Source organism: Rissa tridactyla, chromosome 2 (assembly GCF_028500815.1).
Source record: "Rissa tridactyla isolate bRisTri1 chromosome 2, bRisTri1.patW.cur.20221130, whole genome shotgun sequence".
NCBI lineage: Eukaryota > Metazoa > Chordata > Aves > Charadriiformes > Laridae > Rissa > Rissa tridactyla.
The window spans coordinates 112,142,255-112,168,615 of record NC_071467.1 but is presented as its reverse complement, the minus strand read 5'-3'; the positions used below and the strand labels follow the sequence as shown (position 1 = coordinate 112,168,615).

General features: G+C 39.0%; 1 protein-coding gene across 7 annotated transcripts in view; it reads left to right on the top strand.

The window, feature by feature from the left end:
- Positions 1 to 24,525, top strand: part of CDK13 (cyclin dependent kinase 13) — a 49,042-nt gene extending 24,517 nt beyond the window's left edge. For 2 of the 7 annotated variants that reach the window (XM_054192185.1, XM_054192183.1), the window contains 9 exons: positions 2,998 to 3,187; positions 5,671 to 5,727; positions 8,441 to 8,542; positions 8,662 to 8,739; positions 10,956 to 11,072; positions 11,995 to 12,126; positions 14,377 to 14,582; positions 18,044 to 18,604; positions 19,698 to 24,525. In XM_054192185.1, the coding sequence (XP_054048160.1) occupies positions 2,998 to 3,187; positions 5,671 to 5,727; positions 8,441 to 8,542; positions 8,662 to 8,739; positions 10,956 to 11,072; positions 11,995 to 12,126; positions 14,377 to 14,582; positions 18,044 to 18,604; positions 19,698 to 20,554 (2,300 nt within the window). In that variant the 3' untranslated portion in view covers positions 20,555 to 24,525. The remainder of the gene's footprint in view (positions 1 to 2,997; positions 3,188 to 5,670; positions 5,728 to 8,440; positions 8,543 to 8,661; positions 8,740 to 10,955; positions 11,073 to 11,994; positions 12,127 to 14,376; positions 14,583 to 18,043; positions 18,605 to 19,697) is intronic. The other 5 variants (XM_054192189.1, XM_054192188.1, XM_054192184.1 and 2 more) reach the window with 5 other exon arrangements.
- The last annotated feature ends 1,836 nt before the right edge of the window (positions 24,526 to 26,361 follow it).

The following is a 26,361-nucleotide window of genomic DNA, read 5'->3' as shown; positions in this document are numbered from 1 at the left end:
GGTTTCTTATTATCTCAGCAGATGAAGGAATGGAGATGAGCTGTGTGGTATTAGCAAAGGAAATGGGGCACCCAAGACATAACCCCCCTGTTAGTGCTTTGTTGCAGCATGTGGAAATGGACTGTAGGCTGCCTCCCACCCCACGGGTGTTTACTTGGGAAATGCAGGTCTTTAACGTAGCAGCAGTAAGATGAGTAACGTTAAAGTCAAATAAGTAATTCTGGGTTCATTTGAATTGCATGCACTTTACTGTAACAGAGCTTTAGGGTTTTTTATGACCCTGCTTCCAGAAATTTGGATATTGGGCAAAGCTAATTGAAACAAAGGGTCATTTTAAGATGTAACCTCCAAGTTATCGAATGTCTTGGCGTCGTAAAGGAAAGAACGTTTTTTTTTCTGTTATGTTTATCTTTTTGAAAAATTTGTATTTGTGTGGCATTTGTTTTGATTGAACTAAAGGATGCTGTAAAGTAAGCAGACTTCTGCCTGTGCATAGTTCACTTGGGAAGACTTCCTTGGCTGTAGCTTCTTTCCCTGATCTGATGAAAAGCAATGGAGATTTGAAATGATCAAGGGGAATAACGCAGCTGTTTTGTTGACTGAAACTCTAGAAAAAGAGCACCACATTTGTCTAGAAATAAACAGAAGTTTCACTTTAGTTTGCTTGATACCTTTTTTGCAGCTACAATCACTTCCAAATCTAGCTTGAGTAATACTGAAAATCAGGTTTTAATGGTTAGACTGCCAAGGCTGGTAGACTAATTTTAATAGTTTCTTATAAACAATGAAGAAGATTCAGCTTTGACAGTTTTTCTTTTTAAAATGTATTCTAAGATTGTATAATATGTAGGTAGTAAATACGTAGTAATGCACAAGTGCAATGGATCTGTGCATTTGCTCTTATATGGAAGGAACATTTAGCATTTATAATGTTGTAGTGTGTGTTTCTTAATGAGAGTTGCAGAGAATATAAATAATTGGATGTCACCTCCCAGGTACTACTCTGTTTTATTTATGAACTGTCTCCATTGTTGTCAGCTTTCCTTCTTGCATGAGGGTACCAATTGTGATTGCTGGTTATAAATAGTGGTGAAAAATCCTGGGAGATAGTGGCAGAGCAGGAAATTGCTCAAGGCATGGAGCCTACTTTGCATATAAACCAAAAGACTATGTTCAGCTGTTCTCACTAAACGGGTCTGCAATCCCATGTACCCTTCCCAGTCTTTCTCCTTGTCATGTACACACAGAGTGTAGCCTGCTGCCATGACAGAGTTCACTTTCTTTTATATTCCAGAGCAAGAAGATACCAAGATCACCGGTATTCAGTTTTGTTGAGCTGACATCCTCTGAAGGGCATATCTAGATTATTCTGGCACCTCGCAATAATATCAGGTGTTCTGTTTCAAGGCACTTTAAAACATGTCATGGTTCATACTTGAGCAGTTGTCAGTGAACTAGACCTAACACCAGGTTGCCAGCTATCTTGTTTTAAAAGACCAAGATTAGGAGCCTCTGTGCATTTACCATGCTGAACTGGTGAACTCAGTTATGCAAATAGTAAAACAGCAGACTTTTCGTTCTTTGTGGCTCTTAATACTTCCTTCTTTCCTTTTGAAGTGGTGGGATTGGGTTGTACCTGCTTGATTTACCTCATGCTCTACTTGCTGTGTGCACACCAACAGGGGTATTTTATGATCAGTATTTTGCTGCTTCTGTATAACATACAGCAGAACAAAAGGACCTAAATTAAAAACAATGAACTCCGAGTGTCTTATGCAATGGCCTGTGGTTTAGCTGCACTACGCTGACCTTTGTTACAAGTTTAGCAGTTACTGTACAAGTAATCTTTTTTCCTGTTTGTTAAATAGCAGATGGATTTAGCATTTTTTCTTCCCTTTTAAGTTACTATGCAAGAAAACAAGTCAGTTCATTAGAATTTGGCTGTGTGTGTTTGTACGTTCTAGCAAGCTGACTTCTCCAAGGCTTCCGCTAGCTTCTGAATTGAAACTTCTTATTTAGGAACTAGAACTTGTAATGAGTTCTTGTTGGGCGGAAGCTATTTGTACTTTAGAGTGGTGGCTCTGAAAATCTCTTTGGGGGAGGCTTTTGAAAATGGAAGATGGATAGACCCACTTGAATGTGGTTTCAGCATTGCCACCAGTGCTCTACAGGGGCTGCGCTGTCTTCTCTGCCCCAGAATTAAGAAGAAGGGGAAGGATTAAATACTGAAAAGCAGATCATGCTGGGAGTGGTTGTGCTGGAGATTGGTTCTTCCTGCTTCTGAAGCACTCAGCACTTTTCCTCTTTAGGAATACTTGCATATATATCAAAGAGCCTTGACTTTAATAGCTTTTTTTGTGGAGTTACACAGGCTAATGTGAGATAAGACCGGATTCTGTTATGCTTACTGTATGTATGTGGCATCTTGGAATATGAGCTCTATTTTTGCAGAGCTGCTGTTGCTAGTAAGTTAGTTCTGCTTTCTCATTTTGTCTTGTTTTACAGGTAATTTTAGTCTAAGAAGAGCAGGCTTATTTTTGACCCAGTTCCACACTGAAGGCTTAAAAAAAAATCAGTCACTGAATCATGACAGATGGACTAATGCTGTACTTACTTTGTTTCTAGATTTCTCCCCAAGCATTTACATAGGGAATATTAACCCAGTTAATTTTTCTTTAAATAAAATATATGCAGATTGAGAGTCGCAGTACATGTCCATCTAGATTAAAGTGCCAGGTGGTACCATTATATTTGTTTGCCCAAACATTTGACTAGTGTAATTGTTTACATGGAGAAGCAATTTTATGAAAACATTTTGCTGCACTATATTTCATTGCTATTATTGGACATGAGGTACAGCTATAAATGCCGCATAAAATGTAAACAGTTTTGTGAAAAATACTTCCAACTTTCAAAAGTAGGGAGCAACAATGCTTTAGACTGCTGTTAAATCAAATTCTCTCTGTTTCTCCTACCCTTCCCCTTTTTTTTTCCTAGGTGCATTTTACCTGGTATTTGAATATATGGACCATGATTTGATGGGACTACTGGAATCTGGTTTGGTTCATTTTAATGAAAATCATATTAAATCTTTTATGAGACAGCTGATGGAGGGCTTGGCCTATTGCCATAAGAAGAACTTTTTGCACAGAGATATCAAATGTTCAAATATTCTACTAAATAATAGGTATGGATATTACTTAAAATATGTAAGAAAACTGAATGTTAACATCACCTTTAAATCTTTCTTTTAATCTTCACAGTTCACCTGCTTTAAGTCCTTAGCAAAACTTTTTTTTAGATTGCCTAATTTCTTTAAAATCAAGTGTAAAATACTATTCAGATGATGTCACCTGCTTAACCCTCGATCCTGCAATTTTTTGTTAAATTTATCTGTGTTAAAACAGCAGGATTAAAACTTGAATCTTTTAGGTCAGAGTAGGGGGGAAAATTATCTGAATTCAAATATATTAAAACGTAATTTTAGGACGTAAGCGTTTGATGTGTATTCTTTTTGCCATCTCATTTCAAGATGAAGTGTGGCTAGGCTGGTTCTTCGTGACGTAATTCTAAGGTCCTCGCTTTCATCAGCTGAGATAGTGCTTTAAAAGAATATTCAATCAAGCATGTTCAAACATGCTTTGGCTTGCAGTTATAGCCATAATCAAATGGGGAGAAGAATTTGTTTCTTACGTCTTTAAGCACTTGTAATTATAAATCATATTAGCAAACGTGCTTTTGTTCAGTGTGCAACAGTAGCAAATACAAAGCCTGTGTGAAGATAGCGGATAACTTCAGTACAGAACTCTTTTTCATCGAATCCAGCAGTACTAAAACCAGGAAGCAAATGTAAGAGCAAGGTTTATAACAGCAAAAAAGAGTACCTTTACAGAGCAGTTAGCTTCTGGGATTTGTTGTGTGAGGTTTTCCAGGTAGCATCAGGAGATTGAAAAAGATGAGGCACGTTCATGGACAAGATCATTAACACCTGCTGAAGGGAACAGACAGAAATAGCTGTTTTAGCATCCTTAACACAATGAATGTGGGTGGTTGTTAAGTACAACGAAGACGAGTCTCAAAGTGAGCAGGTTCACCTGTTCTCCCTAAAAATCTACTGCTGCTGTTGGAGACGAAATGGATCAAGGGTCTCCTTTGGTAGGACCCTAGTTTTGTCCCAGCTTTCTCCAAATTAAATTTTCCCCTTTTTCCTCCTTTTTTTTCTTACAACTATCAAACATCAGACTATTTTCAGCTCTGGTTCCCATTGCAGTCTTGCAGATTATGATACAGACTCTTAAACAGACATACACATGCCTCCATATGTGCCCACACACCTAATGTTGCTCGTTTGCTAATCTCCAGTGGCGGTGCTGTCTCTGTGCACCTTTGGGAACTCAGAAGCTGAGGTGTAACCTGACAGTGGAGAAGAGCGCGTTATGGTAGAGGTGGAGTTTTCTGTTGTGCTGTGCTCTCTCCAGTGCAGGATACAGAGTTTTTTCCCCTAGGATTTTTTGAGCCTCCTTAGATGTTTCCACTGGAAGAAGAAAAAGTTGATAGTTAATCTGAATAATTTTCAGACAGCGTTTCTAAAATCCTGTTACCAGTTACAGCCTGAAGCCAAACACATGGATTATATATCTTTTAGAAACACAACTTAAATGTCTTTGCTCAAAAAGTCATTGATCTTCCACAAATACGCTTTCTGAGGAATAAGCATGTAAATTTGAGGGAAACATATCTTTGTTTATAGGGGTTCTCCAAGTGTTACAGCAATTCCAAGCACACATCTGAGGGGGAAATTGGAATGGGAACTATAACCTGTATATTTTATTATCACAAAATGGTCATTCTTACACACATCATCAAGTCTTGCCCTAATTTGATAAAGTAAAATCTATTTGAAAGTGACATTTGCTGTATTTGAAAGTGACACGAGTTTTAAAATTATAGAAAAACAAAAACCCCATGTAACATTCCAACATCCATTACGTGTATTAGAGAAGCTTGAAGATAGCTTTCTGTTTAAATCATCCAGACTTTACAGATGGCGAGGGCTTCTGGTCATTGAGCAGTGCCTTTTAGCCGTGGAAACTGCCAGGCAAGAGCTCTGTATCTTCTACTCTTCTCCTCATGTATGGGAAAACTCAGGAAGGGGTTAGGGGTTGTGTCATTCAGCAAGTTGGCTCCTGGCAAAAATAGAAACCCTTATCTGGTTGGTCACCCTGATTTAAAGGCTGTATTTAAACTTTACAAGAGCAGAACAGGACTTCGACAGCTTCCTATAAGGAAGCATGACTGCTGATAGTTGTTTGTTGTACGAATGCTTGTGCTAGCAATAAGGCATGAAAAAATAGCAGTTTCCTCCCTCATTTTTTTCCTGCAGAGTTACTGATATGAACACTTTACGTTATACACCTCAATTTTGTCTAACATCTGTTGATGTAAATGCCGTTTGATGAACATACCTAATTTTGTTTACTTGTCTTTGCTATTCAGTAAGTTAGTGTACTTGTTTACTGAATAAATGCATCAATTGTTAGGCATTGCCTCCTCATTAATGTGGTTTGGTGAAGATCAGTTGCAGTTGTCTCACTCTCAAACTTTGCCTGATTTTTGGGGAGGAAATGTAACAGGATTATCCACTAAATAATTCTTTGCTTTTTCCACCAGAGGGCAGATAAAGCTTGCAGATTTTGGGCTTGCTCGGCTGTACAACTCTGAAGAAAGGTAAGATACAATTATACTGTGAAAAAGCATTCAGAAGCATAATTTTTTTGCATAACTCTTAAGTATTATGAGGGCCAGAAAAGATGACTGTTTTGTTTAGAGGAGATGTTATTATACTGTAATACAAGCAATTGCTTAGGACATGGAAAGAAGTGCATATTGCCTTACTCTGCATAAAACCAGAAAACTCTCTTATGCAAGTGTATTGCTTTTCCAAGTGTTCTGGATAAATAAGTGTAGAGAGTGGCCATATATTGATTGGAAATGAAGAGATGCAGTCTTAAGTGGGTTGCATCAATATGTAGGTTTTTTACTTTTAGTCTCTGGTCCTGTAAACCTAAAGTATATTCTTTCTGTTGGTATACCTAGGAAAAGTTTATTTAGGGAAAGCATTATTTTTTTTTAACATAAATTAGTATACAGTTTCTTTTCAAAAAGCATTACTTTTGTGTGAGATTTAACCTTACATTTGAAGAGGTTCATTGTACTCTTTAGGCAGTCAGTGCTGTTGAATCTGCTGGAAACAGAGATACAAGTTTAAATAAAAGTTATCCTGAAACTTCTTGCGACTTGTGCTTCTGTTGTTCTTGGCTTCGTTATGCTTGTACTCCAGGAAACAGGTGCACAGTTTTTATGATTAAGAACTTCAGTATTTGCATTGCAATGTCATGTGTTTGTCATGTTGGAACTGGATTTTCAAAATTCAGGCTGAATGTTTATTACAGTAGTATGTACATCGGGTGGTTGGATACAGAGAATATTAGCTACCTGAGCTTATTTTGATTTCTGCATGCCTAATTTGGGAAATAATATCCATAATGTTAGCTTTGTGAGTTTATTGTTTTGTCAGAGAGCTCTGAGCTTGTTGTTGAACCTGATAGCATTCGTTTCACTGTCTTCTGAGCTGTTATTTCAGGAATATATGCTTAAGTACAGTTATGAAAACTATTGAGTATAGTAGGAGGGTAAAGATAAACTTAAGCAGCTGCTGGGTAATTAATTTTTGTTCTGGATGTACTTGCAATAAAAGGGATTGATGCCATCCTACCTTATTTTAATGTGCACTAAACTGACCTAATTTTTTTTCCTCTGTTTTACCGTGGTTTTTTTAACGTCTGTTTTTAAATTAACTTAAACTTTGCTTGTAAAACTAACTTCATTAAGAATTTTACGATTGAAAGTTCAGTGCCTTTGTAGTGCAAATAACAGATTTTACTGTACATGAAACAGCAACATTATTACACCATTATATATAAATGAAACCAAGATTAAAATGTAATTATGCTAGCTAATAGAATTGCCAGTTGAACTTGGGGAGGATAATCAGAATCTCATTAGTAGATTTTTGAAAATTCTTTTGTCATTCATTTTCCTTCTGAGTAGCTTCTGACCTGCAGTAACAGATGTAATTAATATATATTAACAAGTGTATAATAGCTGCTGTGTTAAGTTAATGTATTTTACATTTGGTTTACTGTTGTTTAGAATTATATACTTTTCAAAGGGTACAGAATTTAGTAGGAGCATAATGGGCAGGAAATAAAAATTTCATTTTAAATAAATTCCTATCGGTTGTTGTAGCTGTGCTCCTTTAAATGTTATTTGGGTGGATTTAATATGTTTGGAGTAGGAGATATGACAGATCGTGTGAGAAAACATCTGTTCAAATAAAAAGCACCATATACTAATATATATGAGTGGTCTATCTGTAGAGAAAGTCCATACTATGTAAACATTTCATAGAGGAATGCTTGCTTCAGAGATAAATATGATAAATGATGGGATTGTTTTCAAAAACATACCACATTTTAAAAATGAATTGGGGAGTTTTCTTAATGAAAGAGAGACTCGGATGATTTTGCAGAAATGATACCTGTACCACTATGTTGTAAGAGCTTGTTAAACTTTATGCTACAGTTGTTCAAACTCTGTACTTGATGTTACTCTACTCTCTATTTGGAGTTACCTAGTGTTGGTAAGAGTGAATTATTAAAACTGAAATAATTTTGGGATCACTTTTAAGACACCCTGGTTGAAACAAAACCAAAACCTAACATCTGTTTTCTACCTTCCATTCTGAACTGTTGATGCTGTATCTCAGCCTGTCCACAAATAAATGTGTGTCTAAGATAGTGGAAATCTTTGCCTTAGTGTGAGGGTGGAAAGGATTATTCCCAGTGACCAAAACTTCTGGTTAGAGCTGTAGAGAATTAAAGATGTTATGAGATATAGGAAGATATTGGAAGCATTCCAGGCTTTGGAATCAGAATTGTTGAAGGATGTAGTTCAAGAAAAAGGCTTCGTCTCTTTTGTTCCTGCTTACAGAGGGGAAAGTGATTTTTTTTTCTTTTTTTTTTTCTTTTTTTTCTTTTCTGAATGCTTGTAGAGGTCCTACATTCAGCATTCTAATAATCAACAGTTGCCCAGAAGTTACTGGTTTTATCCAAGCAGGTCCTTCTCCTGAAATGACTAGCAGCCTAATAAATATAGAGTATTGCATCTTCAGTCTGTCTCTTGATAGTCTTGCTCAGACAGTTGTGTTTGCTTTTGTGCAGTTGCAGCTTTGCAGGACTAAAATTAGGAAAAGGGAGTGGAAGATTGTACTGTTCTTAAACAACACCACAGAAGTAAAGTCCTCAATGTATCAATTTTTCAGAAATGCGATTGTAGTAAAATGATAGTCCTCTCTTTTTTTTTTTCCTCCCCCCAACAGCCGACCATATACCAACAAAGTTATTACGTTATGGTATCGTCCTCCTGAACTTCTGCTTGGAGAAGAAAGATACACACCAGCTATCGATGTCTGGAGCTGTGGGTAAGAGTTTGGTACAGAAGCATAGCAAGCATAAAAACAAACCAAAAATAAATCTTAAATGTTACTATCAATCTATATTGAAAGCCATAATGATGGAATTGTGCAAAACTGTTTTACAGCTGCATCCTGGGTGAACTTTTTACAAAAAAGCCAATATTCCAAGCAAATCAAGAACTTGCTCAACTGGAACTTATAAGGTAACTTGCAAGCGCTATCACATAGTAGGTGCCTTATAAACTGTCAGGTATCTTTTGTTAGTGCTAAAATCGTACATAATGCACTGCGAACATTTACAAGTACCCAGTTATCCCCCTGAGTGAGATGTTAAAGGTTTGAAGGGGCATGTAAAGCAAGTGACTTTTGCTTGGACATGGAGAAGGGTTTTTTGTGAGTATTCTGTGGTCCTAGCAATGTACAGTTGAATAGTAAGAGGGTGTTTTGTAGAGCAGCTGGAGTTGCTCTGAAGTTGTAAAGAGAGAGTAGTCAAAATGCCTGTTATTTTTTAAGATGATATTACAACTTCCTTGTAGCAAATCAAAATGAAAACATGGACAATAATAAAGACGAGTGGGATTTGGGAGGAGTAGGTACTTGGCATGCTACTGGCCTTGAGTTCTTGTTTCAAGCCTTTCGCATACACACCTGGGCTTTATTATTTTTGTGGGAATATTTCTGTTCCCTTACAAACTACCAGACACCTTATGAAGGTAAAAATTCTGTTTCTTTCCTTATCTCAATAAATCATAGAATGATGTGTATATAACTCAGTGGAACCAGAGCATCTTTTTTTTTTTTTTTCCCCTTTATTCAGCAAGCAAAAATTGCTCTCGATTCTGATATCATAATTGACCTCGTAAGTGAGGAAAGGCCCTATTCCTAGATAAAAGGGGAAAAGGGGATGAGTCCTACAGAACTTACAGAACCTGAACAGTAAATGGTCAACATGATTTTAAAAATGAAATGAATAAAAGATACTATGAAGTTATATATTGAGATGTTTTTCAAAACAGATTAAAAAGTAGTTTGGTTCTGTGTAGTGTGTTTGTTAGCTGGCCTGGAAAAATGCAGTTTTCAGGATGTGCGTTAGCATATCAGTGGTCATCCTCAACGTAAGGAGAAGTAAACTTGTGAGTCAGGAAAATTTTGGTTTTGAGCACTAGATGGCATTGAAGCACATCACAGTGCAGTCATTTGAAGTTTTTCCTCTTTTGTTGTACTTCTGGTACACCAAACTAAAATTCAGCGATTTCCTTCTCCTGCTGGAATTTCCTGTTCGTAGTTCATTTTTCCTCTTCACTGATGCTATGCATTTTTGGCTGTTTAAATGCAATATATCAATTTAATCAATATCTTTACCACCATCCTTTTACAGTCAACAATTCTACATTTATTCTTTCTAACTTTAACGTTCAAAGATAGAGCTGAAGTAACTTCTGATAGGAAAAGATAAGTTTATTGTTTTTCTTTTTCCTCCTGAAAGTTACATACCCCAACCAGCATGAAGTCAGATTGGTTTGCACAAAAGTCAGGGCATAACTCATAGATCATTAGGTCTCTTACACTAACCATTTAAATCTAATAAAAGGGAAAGGTGAACTAAGGAAAGGTATTTGCAAAATGTCCTTTTATGACTGCCTGCATCAGAGTTTGAAACCTTGCGTATCTGGTAAAATGCCTCTTTAGTTCTGCTCAGAAGTATGGTGTTTGTCAACCTGTGCTTAGCCATGCTTGGTTGGATAAAATGGGTGGGGATAGAGGGGGAGGAATAAGACTGTGGGCAGCTCCATTTGTGGAGACAGATGAGGCTTGAGACATAAAACTCATAACTGAAGTAAAAAATATACAGGTTTTCTAGTGGTTGGATCTGAAGTGAAAAATATACATACTTTCTAGTGGTTGGATCTTGCCTCTGCCCGTAGGCCTTACTGAGATTTTTTTTTTTTTCCCCCTTATGTCTTCAGCGTCAACTAAATTCTCAGTGAAAAGTGCTTTTTCAGCCATTTGTTGTATCCTTCTTCACTGGCATTGGAAGCTAAGGACATAGAAGTTAATTAGCTAAAACTCTAAATCTGGGCTATCCAGTTCTCCAAGTCAAATACCTGGAGTACTGTCCAGACATGGTTGGTTAAGCTTTTCTAAACATTTGTGTGGAGGATGCCTGGGGTGGGGTGAGGCAGAAACAGTGGACTTCTTCAAGTAAGTTAAGTCTGTGCAGGATGATTATCTTTCATAGACAATTCACCATTATTTAACGGTGTTGGGTGTTGGGCAGTAGAGAAATCTTAGCTAAAAAGAACCTGAACATTAATATTATTTTTTTTTTTTTATTCACTGTACGTGCAAGAATAAAATGACAGCTGTGCTCACTTGTGGTTTGGATCTCATACCCTTTTTTTCCTTCTTTTTGGTACAGCCGAATTTGCGGGAGTCCTTGTCCAGCAGTGTGGCCTGACGTTATTAAATTAGCTTATTTCAACACGATGAAACCAAAGAAGCAGTATCGTCGAAAACTGAGAGAAGAGTTTTCTTTGTAAGGATGAAGGATTAGTTTCATCAACTGTAATAGCATTAAGTTTTCCTGGAGACTTTATGAACTTCACTATTTTCTGGAGAACATAGATTAAGCGTAAAGAAAAATGGCTTTAGGTTCTTATCCTTCCCATGATACCCACAGAGCTTGTATTAACCCTTACTTAATAGGAGCTTCAAGAAGAGGGAAGGGGGCCCTAAAATTTCAGCCACCTGTCAGCTTTCACCTAAGGAAACATTTGTTTTCCATGATTGGTACACCTGCTTGTTGTCCCTGTCCAAAAAACAGCTCAGAGTACTTAATTGCTTTTTATTAGGACAACTGGCTACAGCTAACTACGTAGTCTGGTTAACATTACAGTCTTTTGGGTCATAAATTCATTCAACACAGAAGAGTTATCTGAACTGTGTATTGTAAAGTACTACCATTGGACTAGTTTTGAGCAAATATCACATGTGAAAGTTATGGAAAACAGCTGTAAGCTTATTTTAAAGGGCTTGTTCCCCTCCTTCAGGTACTGTGGGTTTCAGAGATATGAGACATATCTTTAAAGCAGTAGAATTATTCTCCACAGACCAATCAAAAGTGCAACTCCCTGATGCTAAATTCCAAAGTGTAAAGTAGCAATATAGTCTTGGCTTAAAAAGGTGAAGGTTTTTTTGTAAGAATAATGTTTCAAGCAATTAAACCACACAAAGCAAAGAAAGCTTGGGTTATATGGATGCACAGGTAATAAAAGGTGAAGTTTATCTCTGCCTTTTACTACCAAGTTCAAGTTGTGAGGGGGTTTTGTTAGGGTGCAAGTTATCTGAGGACTTAATGATCAGTTACTTTGGAAGGGATGTGTTTATTAAAATTTTGCACGGAAGTGTGTGATTCAAAATAAAAACGTGATGCTTTTCTCTGTTTTGCTCTTTTGTAGCATCCCACCAGCTGCATTAGATTTATTCGATTATATGCTTGCTCTGGATCCCAGCAAGCGCTGCACAGCCGAACAAGCTCTTCAGTGCGAGTTTCTGCGAGATGTGGAACCGTCTAAAATGCCTCCTCCAGAGTAAGTAGTTTCCTTTGGTAATGGTCCTTACCTTTACAAAGTGAGAACACGCACTGATTTCATTAAGCTCATTGTGTTTCAGTTAAAGTAGATGGTGGTAGGACAAATGTTGATACAGTTGTTTAATGGTGATTCTACACTAAAATGGTTGTGCAGCTGAGTGACTCTTACACCATGATAGCAGTGGTTGTGAGGATCTGCGAACTGTTGCATTTATTGTTCCTAGAACTAGTTACTGAGTTAGTACCTTTAAAAAATACTCTTATATACATGTTTCTAATGTTGAAAATCCATCATTTGCCTTTTATCTCTGTTTATCGGTGTTTACTTTTTCCAAGGGTTATGAGATCCTCCATGAATATGAATTGCCTTCTTTGATGGTAGAATGACACTGGGTATAGAATTCTGCAAAGGTACCTGAGAGTTAAAGTGAAATACTTTAAATCATTTTCTGTGCCTGATGAGATTCTTGGTTTTACAGGCAGAAGTGAAATCCTTCGTGCAGGGTTTTTCCTGTTGGTTTCTCTGAGAGGAAATGTATTGCAATGTCCAGTAGGGTTTTTGCAGTGACTTAATTGTCATTTTAATCAGTACAAATCATATTGGAACAGGCCACGAGGAAAAAAACGAAAAGGTATTACAGAATCTGTAGGTTTCGTTCTTCCCACAAGATAGCTGTCAGAACATAGACCATTTAATATTGTTTGGGTAAATTGTACCTTCAAGGCAGCCTGTACTGACTCCTTTTTAATTAGTTACCAACTGGGAGAAATATTTGAGTTTTATCTAAGAATTTTATTAAAAAACTTTCGAGACTTACCTGTTACATACACACTGTTGTTACTAATGCTCCTGATACATGCAGCTCTGACGTTTCATTGCCTGCATGTGACTATGTATATCCCTGTCTGAGTATCAGAGATCAGCAATCTTAGGCTATTCACTATAACCTCAGAGCCGCTTGTACAGCATGTTGCTTATATGCATGTTAAAGTAAATGAATGGGAAGAAATCTGTGTTTTTTCGGGGGCTTGGTAGCGCATCCATTCTAGAAGCTGATATATAGAAATTCAAAACAAGCTAGTCGTTGATGTCCTTTTAAAAATGAAGAGGAACCACACTCCTCCTGACAGAGCATGCACAGGAGAGTGGTGACTGTTCTCTTGAAAGAACAAAGTTCTGCTTTGGGAAGAAACAGCTCTTCATTCAAAGGAAGTGACAGGACTGATTGCAAGGACTGCAGGACGCTTCTCACAATGAATTCTTGCTTGCTTCCAGTTGTTTTTGACTAAATACTGGTATGCTGGAGGAGAGAATAAAGGAAGCAGTTGTCATTATTGCCCTTCCAGTGGCTCTTGACATCTGTCACCTTATTTTTTCATGTTCCTGGGTGAGGGAACTGCTCAGACAGTTGTAATAATGTGTAATAGGAAGGCAGAAGGCACTATTTTTAATGCCATCTGTGGGGTGGGTCTCTGTTCCTCAGGAAATCAGAATTGGGATGCCTGCAAAGAACAGTAATGGAAGGACAGAACTGGTGGGAGATGACTCCCTCAGGAGACTTTTGCCTCTGCTTTTATCGGTGTTAAAGGACTGGGATATCCCTTGTTCTTCCTAGTATCCTAACTTTGCTAGTGTCAAGTGCTGTTTTCTCCTGCAACTTTTTTTCCTTTTTATCTACTCCCCGCCCCCCCCCCCCCCCCCAGCCCCGCTTTCTTGGTTGTCTATGCCGTACAACTACAAATACTACATAGCCATGTCTGTTACTGTGGACAAATATTTGAATTTATGAGGCAGTAGTACTTTTACAAGCAGACAAAAAGAATTGGTCACGTGAACCCTGAAAAAAACACTTTCAAATGAAAACTCTGTTATCTGTTACTCTGCAAATTCTCTTTTATAGCAAGTGTGCAGCATTGATTTTGAAGTCTTTGATTACACAAATAATTAGGCGTTTCACAAGTATGAATGTGTGAACATTGATTGCCATTTTAAGATACATGTTCCCCTTTTCTGCCAGAGAGACCTGTGCTTCTGAAATAGGCAATCAGTGAAGAGATTTCAGTCAGAAAAAGGAGATCTGAGATTTTGCTGGCTTTGAGTGTTTTCTGATGTAATTCCAAGTTCCAGTAGGTTCCTCTTTCAAAAGTTACATTATGTATAATTTATTTATTTTACCAACATGGTTAAAAAAAAATTAAAAAAATAAATTCTGGGATAAAGCTGATTATCTCTAATCATTCTTTGCAGCCTTCCTTTGTGGCAGGATTGCCATGAGCTGTGGAGTAAGAAACGCAGAAGACAGAAGCAGATGGGCATGACTGATGAGTCAACAGCAGCTAAAGTCCCTAGGAAGGATCTGTCTCTAGGCATGGATGAGAGCAGAACCAACACCCCACAAGGCATGCAAACTTCTTCCCAACTCAAAACTCAGGGCAACTCTAGTGTAGCACTTGGTCAGTAATATTTTCGGTTCTTATCATTACCTTCTACTTGGATTGCACCTCTAGAAATTTTAGATGTTATTTTCAGAGTACTGACGTCTCCTGGATTCTTGAGGGAGGAACAGTCTTGTAAGTTAAATCTTTGTTACAAAAGATTTACCTTTGCTTTTGGAAACTAGGTGTTCCTTTCAAGTTTTACTTAATTTTTCAGTCTGGTCAGAGCAACTACCTCGCTCTGTATTTTGAGGGGATTATATCTCTTTCTCATCTATAATTCTTCTGTAATCCCACAAGTCAGCTGCTGCTCAAAATTCCTCACAGTCTCCATAGATTTGAGGAGCTTTATTGATAAACTGATCAGAAGGAGATTTTTGAGCAATCGTCACTTCAAATGAAACAGATTCCCTCTGCACGTTACGTTAGTCTTCAGCTTTCCAAGTGGTTGGGGCTGAACCAAGTTGTAAAAAAAAAATAAGCACCAAAAAAAAAAACAACCCAAAACCTGGTATAACAAGAAGTAGCTACCTCTGTAGATTGCACAGCCATTAATTCTGAAACTTAAGCGGAGTATTTTGCTCAAAGACTAATTTTATGAATATAATATAAAGAGTAAATTGTTTCCTGTGTGGACACCATTTGAGATACTCAGCAGTTCGGTGATAGTTTCCTCATAATAGGTAGAAATATACAGAGTAACAATACCAAATGGTTACCTGATAAGTTTAATTTAGACCATTTTTGATGTGTGAAGTGACCATAAATCCTATGTCACTGATAGCACTAGTTCAGCTGAAGAAAAACAGTAAATGCATTCACATGGCCTGAAAATTCTTTAATGCTAACCATCTTGAACCAACTCTTCATTTAACAGTAGAGAAGAGCTTCAAATGCTCTGTGCAAAGATATATAGAAAATAGTTCTTTTGATCATATTTTACTGCAGTTTATTGCCTCTTGCTCCTGTTCATCCTTTTTATTTCACTGTAAACCACCTGTGAGCTTCTGCCACTCCGTACGTTTAGGCTAAAGTTTTGGCAGCATTTTCAAGCATAACTTTCTGTAGCCCTTAAAATTTTTCCCACTACAAATGAAAACTGTGTAAAAGTTTAAAGAGTTCAAAGGATAGCAGTTATTTTCTTTGTGTTTTTATAACAGGTAGCCCAGTGAGAGACTACTATGTTTATTAGTCATTAATACTAACCATGCAAAATAAATTAAACAAATAGAGAAGGAATCATTAAGACCTATATTGCTGTTTGCCCATATATACATATAAAGATATATCTAAGTAAAAAAGAAGACAATTTAATTTTCAGTGGAGCTTAGACAGTTCAGCATAGAGGTGGTTTCTATATTAAGCAAACACTTCTGGAAGACATAATGCACCTTAGATAATACCATCAATAAGGCACACTAAAGAACTCCATGTACAAATGCAGGCTTTAAAGAAAACTGTTGCATTTGTTTCTGAGCACCCCAAAAGAAGATGTTAAGAACACCTTGGATCAGTTGCTAATGTTTTGATTCATGAATGGAACCCCGGATTATTGCATCTTACAGTTTAACAGGACCTATGTAGAGCTCCATAATTCTGTTCTGGTAAAAACTGCCACATTTCCCAGAATACAGTTTGCTCTTGGAATAGACTTGAAAATAACCAAAGAGTATGCAATAGGTAGATTAGTTTTCCTGTTTGGCATTTTTCTGCTGAATTTTCACTGGGCGAAAGTTTGAGTGTTGATCATACTATTCTCAGATGTTACAACATCTCTACTCCGCTCTGGTGAGACCCCACCTGGAGTACTGTGTCCAGCTCTGGAGTCCTCACCATAAGAAGGACATGGACCTGTTGGAATGAGTCCAGCGAAGGGCCACGAAGATGATCAAAGGGCTGGAGCACCTATGCTATGAGGGCAGGCTGAGAGAGTTGGGGTTGGTCAGCCTGGAGAAGAGAAGGCTCCGAGGAGACCTTATAGCAGCCTTCCAGTACCTAAAGGGGACCTACAGGAAGGATGGGGAGGGACTCTTTATTAAGGACTTTATGATAGGACACAGGGTAACGACCTCAAATTGAAAGAGGGTAGATTGGACATGAGGAAGAAATTCTTTACTGTGAGGGTGGTGAGGCACTGGACCAGGTTGGCCAGAGAAGCTGTGGATGCCCCATCCGTGGAAGTGTTCAAGGCCAGGCTGGATGGGGCTTTGAGCAGCCTGGTCTAGTGGGAGGTGTCCCTGCCCATGGCAGGGGGGTTGGAACTAGATGATCTTTAAGGTCCCTTCCAACCTGAACCATTCTGTGATTCTGTGAAAATCAACAGTTAAGTGTGACATCTGAGTCAGAGCCAGCAGTACAAGGCACTAGAAATTAATTTTTTTTCTGTATTGCCAAATAAAAGGTAGCTTTATTTTTTTATTTATTTAAATATATCGAATCGTTGAAGTCCCTGGATCCTGCCTGAGTATGTTCCAAGTGCTTGTATCCTAGTGCAAATCCGCAAGTAGGGTAGTCTTGCAAGGCAAATATTTAATATTTTTGTGTGTGTCACCGTTTTTTCAGGCATGGCTTTGAAACTGCTATGAATTAATATATTGGTGAATTAGAAGAATGCCAGGGATAGAAGAGGACAGAATGTGTTCATGTTGGTCTGGATTAAAAAAAATTCAGGGCTCTGACAGCACAGTCACACACACTCATTTTTTTAATTTTTGAATACTTTCTTCTCTAAGTCATCTGCTCATAGAGCATGTTGAAATCCATGCTGCTTCACTTCTTTCAAAATAAACTACCACAATGGGTGTTTGAAACTAAGAAAATACTTTGATATTCTGCTTCGTTATTCATATTCCCCTGCATCACCATAAACTCCTCTTATTTGTGGCAAACTCCATTTCACTGAAGAAATGGTATATCATCGCAAACTTCCATTTTCCTGCTAGTCAGTGACTGACGACTTGTCCTTCAAACTCAGCACTTACTTTTGCATTTATACCGCGAGCTTCTGGGTCACCAGAGCCTGGTCACTTGAGCAGGTGTTAGAATCCAGATGCTGAATTAGAATGGGCCAGAATATGACTGGAAATGCGTTTTGCAGATGGCCACTTTTTAACAGAGGGATGTGATATGTCAAAGATAGGAAATTTTGCAGGGATTGGAAATCTTACAGCTGCCTAAAGCAGGTGGCCTTAAGCCCCAGCTTAGTTGTATTGTGGAAAATTGAGCTCCAGCTTGATGTTTCTCATCTGCCTAAGTGTGTGTGCGCACCCTTTGGAAGTCACTTTCTTTATATCGGATCTTACTATTCCATTTCCTATAGATATTCCCCCAAAGGCAGTTAATATGTAAAAGCATTCCATTTCTGTGTTGTCCAAACCCATGCTTTGCCAGTTGCGTCAGCCATGCTAGATTAGTCTTATTTGAGTTTCTGAAATGTGCCAGTTCTAAATAATACTTAAAAACACCTTTTTTGTCTTTAGCAAAAACAAGCACTGGACAGCAGTTAAACCAGAATGAAGTGGCAATCCTGCTAAACCTGCTACAGTCTAAAACAAGTGTTAGTTTGGCACAGTTTGCCCAAGTGTTGAATATTAAGGTAAACCCAGAGACTCAGCAGCAACTAAATAAAATAAATCTTCCTGCTGGAATTTTGTCAGCAGGTGAAAAACAGTCAGAACAGCAGCAGCAGCCGCCGCCGCCTCCGCCACCACTGCCGGAACAGGAGCCTCTAAAACAGCCGACAGTCACGCAGCCTCCTGTACCACCTGCTCAGCTGAGTCAGCCTAAAGTTGAGACTGATGCTGCCCAGGCAGCCGTGCAGAGTGCATTTGCTGTTCTGTTGTCTCAGTTAATAAAGGCTCAGCAAACAAAACAAAAAGATTTTGTGTTGGAGGAGAAGGAAAACGGATCAGGAAATGAAATGTCGTTACAACTCAGGCAGCCTCCAGAGCCCACCACTCCTGCGTCTGTCAGCCGGGACGACGTGGAATCTCCGGCACCCGGCTACCCACATCTGATCAAGTCATTATATACGTCTGCAGGTACTGAAGGTCTTTATTGCTAACCGGTAGATACCTTGAGCAGTGGAGACATAATAGTTTGGGGATAAAGAGCTAACATGTTAACCATATGAGTCTGTATAGAAGAGATGATCCAATTGATTTTGTCCCATTTTATGTCTGGATTGTAGAATTTGTGTCTTACTGTAACAGGTGCCATACAGACAGAGCAAAAGATGATCCCCATCCTAAGAGGTGCACAAGGGCTGGTAGTATTTCTGATGAGACGGTTACGTTGAGCTTTATTTGGGGTGCTTGGGGTTTTCTTGGTGGTGTTTGTGGTGGAGAAGACAGTCCTCTCCAGCCACTTCATAGATGGAATTTGCTAATTCCTGACTGTGTGTTTAGGTGAAGCCTGTTTTGGGGAGACGGTATTTTATTTCTGTTTTTAATGCTGACTAGAGCAATTTCTTAGTGTTAAATTCTGTATATGGTTACCCGTAACTAACACACAGGGTTGAAGGTTTCCATTGGTGTATAGTAGTGGTTTCCATAGTCATTGGTGTATACTAGTAGTCTTCCAAAGTCTCAAAATTTAGAGGTCTGTTGTTGATCTTTTTGGATTGCTATTTCAGTTTATTATATGGTGGTTTATGTATGCCTCTGTGGTTGCTTGCTGCTGTTGAAAGAAATATTCTGAAGTGGTTTGGGGGTGTTTTTTGAGGTTTTTTTGGGTGGTGTTTTTTTGTACGTTTTTTTTTTTTACCTTAAGTTTTGCTGTTCCTTGATAGGGTAGTGTTTTGTGCCTCAAGACTTGTATCCCTATTTGCAAATCTTTTCTGATCCCTCTTTGAATTTTCTAGTGTTTATGTGTTGCTTGAGTTTTGTTTTGCTTTGTTTTTTTTAAGGACCTTGTACTGTTTTTATTTAACTGCTTGCCTGGTAATCTTACTTTGAGGGGAAACCTGCATCACCCTCCTGAGGCAAAGGAGCTGTTGCTACCAATATGTTTAACTAATACGTTAATGAGAATTGAAATAACAAATCTCTGTATTGTTTCAGGGAAGAGTCCTTTCCTTTCTGGTATTGTTATTGTATATTTTTATTCCAAAGCTTTTCTTTTTCATCTGCTTAGGTCAAGAGGATTTGGTTAGGCAGTCCGAGATGAGGCTTCTAAACCGAACACCTGAACAAGAACGCCCTCGGATCTTGCCGCCAGACCAGCGTCCCCCAGAGCCACCGGAGCCTCCACCTCTCACTGATGAAGACCTTGATTATCGGACAGAGAACCAGCATTTGCCTATAACTAACTCTTCAGGAACGGATCCTCACGCAGGAGTGAAGGCAGCTCTTCTGCAGCTGCTTGCTCAGCATCAAGCTCAGGCGACAACGGAGGAGCCAGTACAAACAAGCGTGGATTATCAGGCTAGAGACTCCTACATAACAGGCCCAGACTACAAGGATAACTTTGGATCATCTTCCTTCTCATCTGCCCATTATGGCAGTAGCGATGGAATAGGAAGCGGGTCATCAGGAGCATTAGAAAGGAGGAGCTTCCTTGGAAACTCAGATATTCAGTCTTTGGATAACTACAGTACTGCTTCATCTCACTCTGGTGGTGCCCCTCCTCCGTCGGCCTTTTCAGAATCCTTTCCCAGCTCAGTAACTGGTTACGGAGACATTTACCTCAACACTGGCCCCATGCTATTTAGTGGAGATAAAGACCATAGGTTTGAATACAGCCATGGCCCCATCCCGGTTCTGGGGAGCAGCAGTGACGCTTCTGCAGGACCAGAGAGTACGCACTCTTTGCCCACAAAGATGCACAACTATAGCTACGGAAGTAACTTACAGGAAAATCCCAGTGGCATCAGCCACATGCATGGACAGACTTGGACTTCTCCTGCCCAAGGACCCGGCTATTCCCAAGGATACAGGGGACACATTAGCACATCTGCAGTGAGAGGGCGAGGCAGAGGATTACCATATTGAGTATCTGTTTTTCCTCAGGCACATCATTTTTATCTGGAAAAACTTTTTTTTTTTTTCCTAGCTGCAGTTTAAAGCAGCAATTCAACAGACTTGAATAATGTTAATTCAACAGCTTTATTTTTATGTGGAAAAGGGTCTTGCATACAGTAGGAAAAATGAAAAACGCTTAAAGCTCATGCTGTCTGAAAACTAGATAAATTGATTGTACATGTTCACAAACTCTAGTTCTGAATTTTATTTTGTATTTTGGCAGTTTTAAGTGGATGCTAAATTTAGGGACATCAGCTTTTTATGGCACTCTTTCAGACCTTCTGAACTATGCACATTTGTGCTTTTTTTGTAAGTTTGGACCAACTTTTATGTAAAAAAAAATTTTACAACAATCAAAGCAGGGCACTGATTTATTTGGTATTTTTCTTTTTACAGAACTACCTTTAGTCAAAGGTCACTGTCAGTCTTTGCACTGCTTTCAGTGTTATTGTGGAAGGTGTACTTTGTGCTCATTTCAGATAATAAAACACAACCTTTCTCTTGATGCAAAATTTTATAAATATTTGGTCAATGTTATTTTTTTTCTTTCAAGAAAAAAAAAAATGGATGTTCTGGTAAAATGTTCTCTCCATCTCCCAGGCTTGTTTATATAAAAACTGTTTTACTTGAATGGTAAGTGCCTTAACATGTAAGCTTAAGGTCTGCAAAAATTTGGAAGTACTTTTTAGATCAATGTGAAAATAATACCTAAACCTAGGTAGCTAACAGGAAAATTCAGATAATAATAGGCAAATCAAATAGGTCATAACCTTGTGCTGTTTACTTCAGGTGGGCCAGTTATTTAGAGACCTAATCTTATCTCGATGAAATCATAATTTCTAAATTGAAGTTCATGAGAAAAGATGAAAGTGAGGAGAAGAATGAAGAGTGTAGTTTTTCCTCAGCTCCCTCTCGGAGTTTAGTAAGTGTTTTAGTTCCTCTGCCAAATAAACTACTTTCATATGTCCTTACCAAGTGATGAAATAGTTTTTTCTCTTAAATGTCAACAGCAGTAATTACTTTTACTTTGTGTGAAAAGCTGACACTGTCTTCTTTTTACCACGAGTACTGCATTATAGGAAGTAACCAAAGGAAAAATGACCAGTATTTAAAGCAACAGCAAAACATTTGACACTAGTTCTAATTCTCTGTAAACTTGTGATTGTGCCAATTAATCGATTTTATATTTGCTGTTCCACGGAACATTTTAATATTGGAATTGAGTCTCTCTGAAAAACTGATAAAATGACTGTAGTTAAAACTCTTACCAAGAGCCACTCCTCATATTAATTACAGCTTCCAGCATGTTTTTGGGGTTTTGTTTTTTGTTTTTTTTTTTTTTTTTTTTTCCTTTGACAACAAGTGGTCTCTCTCCTGCAGAGAGGAGGTATGGTTATATTTTGCATGTACGTAAAAGAATGTTTTAAAGCCCATATTGGAAACAATTTTCCAACTGATTATCCAGTTGACAAATCGGTACCTTATGTAACTGAGTGTTTAATTATTACTTTTTAAAAAGTAAAATTTCTACTTACACTATTACAAACGTAGTCCTGTCAGTGACTTTTTGGATTTTCAGAAGAGAAGCCAAAGTTGTTGGTGTTTTGTTTTGTTTTAGTTGAAAATCCTGGTTCGTATCTGGCTAACTACCGCATTGTAGAGCATGGAGAAAGTCACTTCGCTAACTACGTAGCGTTTGAGGATCTGGCAAATGAGAAATGGGGAGAGAGAGTCGTGCTGCTTACGATGTCCCTGTAAGTCTGGCAGTTGCCTTCGCTAGGCACAGTAGAAAATCCTGCCATCGGAAAATAAAGGTGGCCTGGTCAGAAACAAATACTTATCACCTGAATAGCCTCTGCTTAAGAAAAACAAAAGCTTCGTGTTTGAATGACAGTGCGTCGGATACTTTTCCTTGAGTAAGGACAGCCCCATAGCGTTTTTCTGCTAGTAAAATTTTAATGGCAAAATCATTAGGGTCATTTGGATATGGACAGTGTCAGCTAAATCCCGCAGTGATAAACACAGATTGCTTTTTTTCAGAATCAAGCAAAAGGCTTCCAAAGCTCTTAGGCAGTAGCTTTCAACAAAACTGTGCAGTCCACCGTTACTGTCCTGCACTGCAAATGTTACTGCAGGTGGTAGTTGGCTAAAAAAGCAGGTAAGTTCAAATGGAGGGTAGATCTCGGAGGACTAAATGATTTGACTCCCAATACAAAAATGCAAGGAAGACATTGTGTCTCCTGCTGCTTCCCTTTTTGGGGTAAATTTTCAAGTCATTTAGTTCACCTGATTTAATGCAGAGAAGTCAGTCTCCTCTGCGTGTGTGAACAGCAGTGCAGTTTCCTCACGGGCTGGCAGTGCTCTGATGTGGCATCGTTCTGCCAAAATTGATTTCAGTCTTCGGCCGTGAAAAAAAAACCCAGCACAAGTAATCCTGGCTATGAGGAGAGAGAAGGAGATGCAATAGACAGTTGACTTCCAGATAAATCAGAAATAAAACTCGAGCAGTTTTATTTAAAATACAAATCTGTGGCAGATGCACACTGCACAATGACTTTGCCCCAAATTCAGTTTAAGGACTACTAGCCTGTGACTTTGAACACTTTTTTTTGCCTGGGACAACAGTGTTGGGGTAATTTAGAGGGAAAGTTGACATATTTCCATATGTGATAACTCGGAGGAGGTTACCTGGGGGGATCTTCTTGTCTCTCTCGCTGACAGCCTTTCCTCCTGGGCAGGTAGAGGCGGCACATGGGCTGCGTGTGGGTAAGGAGCTCTGCCCTCCCTCTGCAGGGCAGCCCCTGGGCTACGTGGCAGGAGGATTTCTCCCCGTGGCCACGCTCCCCTGGCCCCGCGGTTATGTCTGGGCAGGTTAGCAGCCAGGGAACTGGTCGGATCTAAGGACTGTAGGTCCACGTTCATTTGTACCAGACCTTTTGAATTTGTACCCTCTGTACCTTTCTTTTGAATTAAATCATACGACAAGGTGCTTACGTTAGTTCAGAATTTTACCCTTTTGAGCAAATTTCACTCGGCAAGAGTGAGCCTGTACTAGTTTGGCATTTTACATCATGTGGCTGTTGCATTTTTGATGCAGTAGTAGAGGTTCTGAAAACCGCGTCATTTTTCTGTGGAGCCGTGGCTTATGTTACTTCCCCTCCGTCCCCCCGCCATTCCTTTGGGTTTACGTTTTCTGTGCTGCAATTCCAAAGTGTGCTACAGAGACCTGGACACTACATCAAAAAGTAAGTGTTGTGTGTTTGTATTTCTAAATAAACATAGCAAAATACTGTAATCATGGACTATCAAGTAGCAGCTACTTCATTATTTATATTAAGTGGTCTTTAGCCATACCAAGAGGAAGAAAGTGAGCATGACTGGACTGCTATGACCATGGCTTAAAATGCTTAGACTATTAAAATACTTAAAATCAGCCAAAGGAAAAAGAAACAGCTTTTATCATGGATCGCTCGTTGTTATCTTAAACAGAAGGAGCAGTGTTAGGGAAGAGGTGTAAAAATATATGTATCCTTAAATGTTAATATAATTTTTTTGGAGAAATTAATTTTAAAATGGCAAACGTCTATATTTTCTTATGTTTCCATAAAACATGGTCTATGTTAAATTTTCTCCCTACCCACGATAGTGTAAGGTGCTTTCTAGAAGCAGAGGCGATAGTGCTGTAATGTAAGTTCTTAGGGTTTTGAGTGCTCTTCTCCTCGTGCTTGGTGCAGGAGGCAGTTTCAGTTTTGGTGAAGTTTACACTTGGATGAGTTGAATAGGTAATTGTGCGGTCTGAAGTACTGAAGTAACATAGGATACCTCTTGTCCGCGGGCAAATTAGATCTCAGACCATGAATTCTGTGTCCAAGAGAGAAAAACCTCAGATGTATTTCTTGCGTTCTTTTTGTTAATAAAACACGCAAGTGTTTTACATACAACATTTCTCCAGTCTATTCTGTTACACTGTTTTTTACATGGGGAAATTTTGGCTGTTTCCCTTCTTGGTAGTTTCGGGATGTTCTGTGTACGCAGAAGTGTGTCATGAAATTAAGGAATCGCCAGAAAACCGATTTGAATTCTGTATTTAAAAACGAAATGACCTTGGGTTGACTTAAAATCGAACTAACTTTTGCTTATCAGGGTGAAGAATACTTTATTGCAGGAGTTATTTCAAGACAACCTAATTTAAAATAATCAAATGTTATGCTTCAGCTTGCTTACTCTTTGTTATTTTAAGCCATTTGTATATAAAATGTATTGTGCGGCCTGTAAATAAAATACATGAAAACTTGAAGTCTTTCCTTGTTTTCCCTCTCTGGTTATCAAATGGCGTTTCAAAAGAACATTGGGGTTAAACTGAGGTCTGCTTTTTGTTTTGTTTTGGTTTTTTTTTTTTTTAAGCATCCAAGTGAATATAATTTCCTGTGTGTTAAAATTCTGCAAGTTATTAAAAAAGAATATTTAAAAAATTTTCAAAGGAAAATTGCAGCAACTGGCGGCACAAGTGTTTGTGGCTAGAGCGGGGCACCGGCCACTGCAGGAGCCAAGGGGCAGCCTAGCCCTGGGCAACCAAGGCCCTTCTGGTGCTGAGAAGATGCTGCTGTTCCCATCACCTGTTGCCTGAGCTTTTCCGGACAGTGGGCTATGTGTAATGCGACGTTTTCTCTTCGTGCTGTCCAAGCAGAGGTGCAATTAATATTCCCCACCGCTGTCTCTGTAAAGAGGGTGGGGTGTGCGTCAGGAGGAATGGGGAATCAAACCCAAAGGGCCAGGTATTTTCAGTGTCTGGCTACGTGCGCGCGCTGCTGGTGAAGCCCTGTAAATCCAGCGTGGCTTCTGCAGCTGCACTTTGAACGCCTGAGGCTTCTCTGCTTTTTTCCTACTGTATCGGCTAAGCCGATGAAAGCGTTTGCATCTTTCAATAAATGCTATACTTCCATCCAAAAATAAGCCACTTGCTATATCTTCAGTACGTAAACTCCATCTGCTGATGTCACTTCAATGGATTGTCATCGATAAAGTCAGAAGAGGGGCGGTGAAGCGGCAATAGGAAGTCATGGGGGCCAGCAGCAGTTTCACAGGCGTCCGTTGACATTGGGCTGGCAAAATGCATAGCTGAGGCCAAAGCGTCTTCTTGCTTTGGAGACAATATTTTGGCCGCAGCTACTGTTAAAGCCTGGATTTTCCTTCTGGTGACCAATTTGGGCTGTACTATGTAGGATGTTGACTTGCAGATAGCAGATCAGACAGTCGTGTGAAAGAATTTCTCGTCGTTTACTCTGTTTTTCTCATGAAAGCTGCTATTGTGACTGGTAATGTGACGAAGTTGGCTCTGGTTTATGTTAGAATATGAACCTGCAATGGTTTGAGAACAGTGCTGCGGCCCGTGCGTTCGGCTGTTAGTGCCAGGCGGTCGCCACGCTGTGCAAAAAGGTACCAGTAATAACTCCAGTGGGATCTGCGTGTGAATCAATATCCTCAGCTGCAGACAAAAGAGCATCCAGTGAAAGAGGAGAGACACGAATAACTACAGAACAACAGCCTGTATCGACGCAGAGCAAGGACTGTGTCCGTGAAATCGGTGGCAAGAGAGGAAGCGAGCCGCCTCATGTCACAGCCGTGAATTATTGCCTGTTAGCTTTGAAAGAACCATGCGATTTTGCAGAAACTTCTGTTAAATTAGCTGAACCGGGATTAGATTGCTTCTATTTTTAAGGAATGCCTATAAGCTCTGACAGGCCATGCGGATGAAGGGGATTACAGCCACCAAACTC